The 7,963-nt window shown below is 40.1% G+C and overlaps 1 protein-coding gene across 1 annotated transcript in view; it reads right to left on the bottom strand.

Moving 5' to 3' along the window:
• The window catches only part of ARFGEF3 (ARFGEF family member 3), a 129,786-nt gene that overhangs the window by 20,542 nt on the left and 101,281 nt on the right, over nt 1-7,963 (bottom strand). Inside the window, exons 21-25 of the mRNA XM_015429180.1 lie at nt 4,700-4,833; nt 4,444-4,589; nt 3,523-3,702; nt 2,426-2,570; nt 717-839 (exon numbers count right to left, since the gene is read on the bottom strand). Coding sequence (XP_015284666.1) covers nt 717-839; nt 2,426-2,570; nt 3,523-3,702; nt 4,444-4,589; nt 4,700-4,833 — 728 coding nt within the window. The remainder of the gene's footprint in view (nt 1-716; nt 840-2,425; nt 2,571-3,522; nt 3,703-4,443; nt 4,590-4,699; nt 4,834-7,963) is intronic.

Raw genomic sequence — 7,963 nt, 5'->3', positions numbered from 1 at the left:
ATAAAGACTCAAGTTGAAAAACACAACAAAGCGAGAAGTGCACCAACAGTCTTGAAATGTGTGAATGTTTGGGGGAGTACCAGAATACTGAAATTGTTCCACATGGGCACACTTTTGTTGTCTCAACACTGAGCATGCAATGCTTATATAAAATTTGCAGTGTTCCTTTCTAGAGTATTCCTTGATTTTGGCTGTTATTGCTTGGAAGCACACTTTCCATCTGCCTCTGCAATTGTCAAACCCCACAATAAAGATATTTTTACCCTTCACCTAAAGCTGCCATTTGACCACTGGGGGTGAGTGATTCCCCAATTTTGTGGGCTCCTGCCTGCCACCGGCCAGCTGGCTGGCAGGAGGGAATCCCTCCCCAAACAGCGATGCCTGTGTTGCCTGGAGGTAACGTTGGCATGTCGGCAACATTGGGCGGGGGGCTAGATTTTGTGCAAAACTCTATGGTTTTATGCCTTCACCATAGAGTTTTGCCCAAAATCCAGAGTGTCGCCCCCGACATAACATCTGGGTGACACAGGCACATTGTGTGTGACGTCACTGTTTCGGGAAGTAATGAGGGGGTGACGTCACTTCCCACTCCTGAACCGTTCCTGCCAGCTCCCGCCGGCAGTTGAAAGGGACCTGGCGACCCGACTTTAAACCCCCCCCCAGGAATATGGAAAGTTTGGACTTATTTTGTCAAGCGGGATAGAGGGAAGCCTTACCCAATCCTTTGACAAATTTCATAAGGCACATGATATAGCTGGTGGCCGCATTGGCAAAGACCTGTATATTGTCTGTATTTAGAAAGGCTTCGAAGACATCAAACACAGGAGCTTGGCATTTTCCTGAAGATACATGAAAACATGAGTCACTAATATAAATGCACATTAAAACTTTAAGTTATACATTACCCTTCTAGAAATATTTCTTTATCTCTAATTCTGAAAATTGCTCCGGAGTGCAGATCAAAAAAGCTGAACAATGGAGCGTATACAGCTAGAGAGGATTTTTCTACTATCTTGGGAGATCCCTCACGTTGGCAGATTTTTTTAAAAAAAATAGTGATGGAGACTGTAACCACCCAAATGAAAAAAACCTGTATTTCATGATACTACCTCATAAGCTCTTACCTTTTAAATAGTTTTATGTGTTTATGTGCTTTTACCTGATTTTTATATTTTTCACTGTATCTTAATTGTTTAAATTAATTGGCTGCCTTGCGGACCCCTGACTGGGTGGAAAGGTGGCTTAAAAATATTTAATACATATAAATTCTTTAAAAATATCGTTTGGCCTAGCAACTCAGTGAACAATGCTGCAGTGTATGCCAGCAGTAGCAGCTGAGGAGGAGGAAGTAGTGGAATGAGGATAAGGGGAGAAACACCACTACAGCTGGATAAAGGTTGAGAGGAAGAGATGGCATTGGAGGAGAAAGAGAATTCACTGTTGTTTGCAGCGACAGAATTTATGCCATTATTTGTTTAGAAACGGCCCTGCTTATTCCAGGTAACAGCATCATGGAGATGAAGCCAATTGGATCTGGCTATAGGATGATGTCACTGACTACAGAAAAAGCTAATTCAAAGTTCTGCCCTCTACCAATTTAATATCGGTCCTTGGTTATTTTTTAAAAAAACATTTTTATACCATGCTCACAACAGTAGCTTGCATTTATTATTTATTTACTTACGAAGTGCTTTGTATCAAGATCATTAATCCCTCGATTTCAGAAATTATAAATTGGGGTGAAGAGATTGTGGGCTGATACATACACACCTGAGAAGTATGTGGAAGTTTCATACTCCTGGCTTTACTTGTTCACTACACTGATAACTGGGCTGCTGCCGTCTAGCAGAACTCCTAAATGTAGTGACTTGTGATTTAGAATTTACTTTATTTTATGCGAGATCATCTTAGATATTTTACAATTCACATTAACATTATGTGGAAAATTGGAGCCAATAAAAAGTCATGCCAGTTTTACAGAACAAAAGCCGAAACGTGTGAATGGCATTGGAGTTTTTAATCTTGTGGTGGAAACGTTACTATTTCTTTCCCTCCACCCCAGAACTCTGTTGTGATTCAGAACCTCACACTGGCCTGGGAGTGGTATTTTGAACACTGTGTTGGTGTGCTGTGGTGGTTAGAATGTTGCATTAGAACTGGGGAGAGCTGGGTGCAAATCCCCATTCAGACATGAAAGCTGGGTGACATTTGGCCACTCTCACTCACAGCTTAAGCTACTTCACAGGGCTATTGTGAAGGTGAAATTAGGAACAAAGAATCACATATGTCATCTAAGCTCCTTAGGGAAAGGGTAGGATAAAAATGTAATAAACAAATAGATTGTTGTAGCTTTTCAAAAACACATTCTTTGTTTAAAAATGCCACTATCTGACACAGGGGTGGAAAGTATCCAGAAAAACCTTACCCATGGAATATTCTCCCACAAGGTATTCCTTCACTTCTGACTTGCTGCTGCTATGCACGGTCTCTAGTGCACTAAACAAGGGCCTCCAGCCTGACTGGATCCGAGTCGAGCAGACCTCCACTAGCTCTCCTATTGAGGTGATCACCTGGTACAGAACACAGAAAGCATGACAGGGATCAGTCAACAAACAGGAGTCCCTGTGGAAGAAATACACTGTTTTATATACAGCCAGATTTGAGTCCAGTAGCACCTTGAAGACCAACAAGATTTTGGGGAGTATAAGCCTTTGAGAGTCAAAGCTCCTTCATCTAAGCCTTTGAGAGTCAAAGCTCCTTTAACCTAATAAATTATTATGGTTAAAAAAAATCTAAGGTGTTACTGGGTTTGAATCTTGTTCTTCTAATGTACAGCAACATTGCTACCACCTGAAAATTGTTTCACGTACAAAACAGACAAATGTTAATGACTTTTAAAGTTGACAGTAACATTTTTAATTAGCCTGCTTATTCTGCCCTGGCTAATCAAGGTTTTTAGATATGTAGAGACTGAAGTTGCAACACCTGACTCGGAAAGATTTCAGCGGGGATTCCTTAAACTAGGATTACCATATTTTGAAAAGCAAAAAGAAGGAAATATTTCCCAACTGACTACTTCAAACAACTGATCAGTATGACCAGTCTCATTTTAAATAGCCCTACTATTTAAGCTGAAGCTTGCCTCCACTAGGGGACTATAGGGCAAAACAGGCTCAGCCTCCCAGCCCAAAGAGAGGACATTTTCATCAGTTTTTTTTAAAAACAGCCCAAACGAAATGGACACCATAAAAGAGGACATGTCCTCTAAAAGGGGACATCTGGTAACCCTACCCAAACTCATTAAAGCCACTCTTGAAAGCTGAGATCCTCAGAACACTGTGTTCTGTTCACAATATACAAGGGTGGCTTTTCTGCACTTGTACAGAAATGTAGTGTACAAAACAGTCCTGCAGAGAATCTTTTCAGTTATATGTTGTGACCATGGGGAATAAAATAAAACACTGTTCTTTTAAAACTTGATTCCAGGATCATCATAACCATCGTAACCAGGACATAACTTGCCTGGTCCTGCACATCCTCATCACAGAGTTCCAGCTGCATGATCCGCTCAAAGGGACGGAACAAGGCCTCACTAAAGTGGAAATGAGGAGGCTCATTCCAGTCTGTCAGAACCTCAGTCAGAATATCATGTATGAAAGAGACAGCCTTCCGAGATACGTGCCTTTCTTTATGGCAGGCGGCCTGCAAAGACAGGAACAACAAGCAGAATTTCAGCCATACCAATAATTTCTTTTCAACAAGAATTGCTGGGAAATATTCAGAAAAAACACAAAATGGAGGCTAACTTTAAAATGATGACCAGGAGAGTCATTGTACTCCATGAATCTGCCTAATTGCCCTTTACATGCTCGAGACCATCACTAAAGCCACTGGCAGTGAATTCTACAATTTAACTACTCATTGAGTAAAGAAGTATTTCCTTTTGTCTGTCTTGCCCATCAACTATATTGGATGCCCATGAGTGCTAGTATTATGGAAAAGAAAGAAAAAGCTCTCTCTTCACTTTCCCCAACCCCATGCATAATTTTATAAACCTCTGTTATGCCCTTCAATCCCTTTGTTAAGCTCCCCAATGGTCTTTTTTTCATCTAGAGAATAAAGAGATGAAGAAAGCAAATCTCTTGTAACTTTCCCAAACTGCTGTCACATAGGGCCAGTGAACACATTCTGTTCTGTATAGGGAAAGGAGTTAGCTTAGTTCTTAGCCTTAGTAAGCTGGAAAAAGGATAGTGGGAAAGTCTAGCTTTTTGTGATATTTTGACAATCAGTAGAGTGTAATCTTTCTTATGGTGCTACAATTCACTTGTACACCACCCCCTTAAACATCTTAACTACTCATCCACATACTGGGGTTGCTCTTTGCAATTTTAAGGCAATACAACCCACAGAGTAGCAGGGCTCCCCTGCCCCCATTTTTCTCACCTCTACCAGGTGAGGTGCCACCAGATTCCAGCAGCGCATGAGATGCAGTAGAGGGCGGGATTTACTCCTTACAATTCTTAGCATGGCACCTCCTAGACGGAACAAATGGAGTGCCCCTCTCTTCTCTTGGGTAGATTTTACTACGCCTGCAAGAATAAAGAAAATGCAACTATTAGTATGAATTAAATAATAATATTGTGCAAGACATATACAAAAGCTGCCTTCTGCTTTCATGCCTCCAGTGTAGTACATTTACCTGGCATTGCCAAAGAGTAATCAACCGTGTCTGTGACTGAATGGAAAAGCTGGGACTGGGAAGCTTTCTTCAGCTGATACAGGAAACCTCCCAAGGCCATCAGATTCAGCTTGTCAACAGCATCTTCAAATAGCCTGCAGGGAAGGAAACAGAGCCAGATATTAATATGGCTAAATCATATAGTCTAAGGGGGGGGGAGAACCCCTATCATTGTGCTCTTTGTTGTTGTTCAGTCGCACAGACAAGTCTGCCTCTTTGTGACCCCATGGACCACATCACGAACAAAACCCGAAATAGAAACAAACCTAGCATGTACCAGGAAGAAGTTATACCTTTCCACACACTGAATGCAGCTCTGCATGACATCATCTATAAAAACTTGCCATGAACTAGGGTAGAACCTAATTAATAGGGAAGCCACGTGGAAACAAATTTGGTCCATGGGCTTCAATTTTCCCATTCTTAATGAAGTGGATGCCCAGCAAAAGCAGAGGAAAATAAAACCACAGGGAAGATTATATATTGTAAGAACAATAAGGCAGCCTATGGACTATATAAAAAAAAACTTATTTAATTTAATCCTGGAAAAAAATACAATGCATTGCTTTAGAAAACAATAATATCATATCTACACAATAAACAAGTAATGCATCAGCCATAAGTAAACAGGGCAAAAGAATCCACCTGTAAAAATGCAATCAAGATGTCCTTCAGTTATACAAGTCTCTATTATAAAGGGCTTGAAAGGAAAGTATCAGCATCTTGCATTGGGATCTAAAGCAAACTGAAGCTAGTGCAGCTGTTCCAATGTAGGCAAAAAAGCATATAACAATTAGTCCCAGTCAGCAGGCAGTCTGCTACATTCTACACAATTGAAACTTCTGAATAATCTTCAACAGCAGCCATATCATGCTAAAATGTTCTGTACCTTTTGTTCCAGAAATTTTTTATTGAATATTTTACCTGGAAATTGTAAAAAATACGATTCATATCTTATATTACATGCAATTACAACAGTAAGAATACTTTATGCTAAATATTGGAGAAGTTATACCTTTCCACACACTGAATGCAGCTCTGCATGACATCATCTATAAAAACTTGCCATGAACTAGGGTAGAACCTAATTAATAGGGAAGCCACGTGGAAACAAATTTGGTCCATGGGCTTCAATTTTCCCATTCTTAATGAAGTGGATGCCCAGCAAAAGCAGAGGAAAATAAAACCACAGGGAAGATTATATATTGTAAGAACAATAAGGCAGCCTATGGACTATATAAAAAAAAACTTATTTAATTTAATCCTGGAAAAAAATACAATGCATTGCTTTAGAAAACAATAATATCATATCTACACAATAAACAAGTAATGCATCAGCCATAAGTAAACAGGGCAAAAGAATCCACCAGCCATATCATTTGCTTGTAATATAACCATCATGGGGTTCAGAAAGTTGACAGTAGGGTTTTTTTTCTCACTCTCCCATAATACCAGCACTCATGGGCACCCAATGAAGTGGATGAGTAATAGATTCAGGAGGACAGATAAAAGGAAATACTTCAATAATGAGTGGTTAAATTGTAGGTTTCACTGTGAGTGGATGCAGTGATGACCACTCACACAGATGATTTAAAGGGGGATTATTTTAAATTTTAACATCAAGAGCACCGCACTTTACTTAATGATTGTCTTTACTGTGTAATGATTGTTTTTATAATGTTTTAACTGTTGTTATGGCAATTGCCTTTGTTGTAACCGCCCTGAGCCTGCTGGGGAGGGCGGGGTATAAATCTAACAAACAAATAAATAAAATAAATAAATAAATTAGACAAATCCATGGAGGAGAGGTCAATCAGTGGCTAAAGGTAATATCCATCTTCAGAGGCATCAGACCTCTGAACACTAGTGCTGGGAGGCAGCATCAAGGGAAGGCCTTGGCCTTGATGGCCTGTTTGTTGGCCCTCCAGGTGGCCACTGTAGGAGAATGCTGGACTAGATGCACCACTGATGTGACCCAGCAGGGTCCTTCTTGTGTCCTTATCAAATCAATCAATCAATCAAACCTTCAACTTTATATCCCGCTCGAATCCTCTTTTTCACAGAGGGTTAATCGGTTTTATTATTCCATTTATTGTTTTTATCTATATTTTATTTGTATTTATTGTATTTTAAATGTAGTATTTTTACATGTTGTAAGTTGCTCTGAGTACCTTCTGGGGAGAGGGTGCATAGTGTAAAACAAACAAACAAACAAACAAAAAAGATAGGAACAATAATTCTTTCCCACCCTGAAGGGCTCATAAATAATTACTGAGGTATTAGTTGTTGTAGAATTTCCAGGCTGTATGGCCGTGGTCTTGGCATTGTAGGACCTGATTTTTCGCCAGCAGCTGTGACTGGCATCCTCAGAGGTATAACATAGAAAGATGGAGTACTCTCTGTGTCAAGGTGAGAAGAAAATGGTAGGCAGGTAATTTATATCTACTCAGGAAGGTGGGGAAGGGCTGAGTCATTAACTTGTGAGTTCCTCAGGCTGTGACAGGCTAATGGAGGAACTTTCCTGAGGAGGTTCTTTTGCATACGGATTGACTGTTGAAATTCTAATTACTGATGTAATAAATGTAAATGGCCTAGCCACAGTGAATCTGCTGTGAAACCATCTCATGGTATCACCTGTTTTCTCTTAATGACATACCACATAAATAAGTATGTATAGAAGTTAGAACATTGTTTTTAATAGGCTACTAATGATGTTTGCTTTCCAATATCTCTGAACAAGGCAGAGTCTATATCATGTTTGGTGGCCTTCCAGGGCAACTAGTGTGCCACTGTGTGAAGTAGGATTTGGACAGACCACTGGACTGATCCAGCTGGGCTCTTCCTGTGTTCTTAACATATATATATCCATATTAAAATATTTGACAAAATCCTACAGGCAAGACATGTAGACAAAGTGGTAGTGCTATAATTCTGTTTCAAAGGAACAGCAAGCAGAAGTATGTTCCAGAGTACTGATGACAACTATCCCGAAAAAATGTTGCGGTAGTCCAAAACCTTAAAGGCACACTGACAAACATATGACCGGAACTAACTAATTAATGAGCATATGACTGTAAGCATCCACTAATGTAATTCTTAAATGTACGGAAAATCTACATATCTAATACCAAAGTCACCCCCTGCGTGCGGATACTTATTTCCGCACATCGGGGGCACCTGGGGGGGAGGGAGATGTTTGTGCACACTTGGGGCAGTCCCCAGGTG

Source organism: Gekko japonicus, unplaced genomic scaffold (genome assembly GCF_001447785.1).
Source record: "Gekko japonicus isolate JY-2015 unplaced genomic scaffold, Gekko_japonicus_V1.1 scaffold2895, whole genome shotgun sequence".
Taxonomy (NCBI): Eukaryota; Metazoa; Chordata; class Lepidosauria; order Squamata; family Gekkonidae; genus Gekko; species Gekko japonicus.
This window is presented reverse-complemented; position numbering and strand designations above follow the sequence as displayed.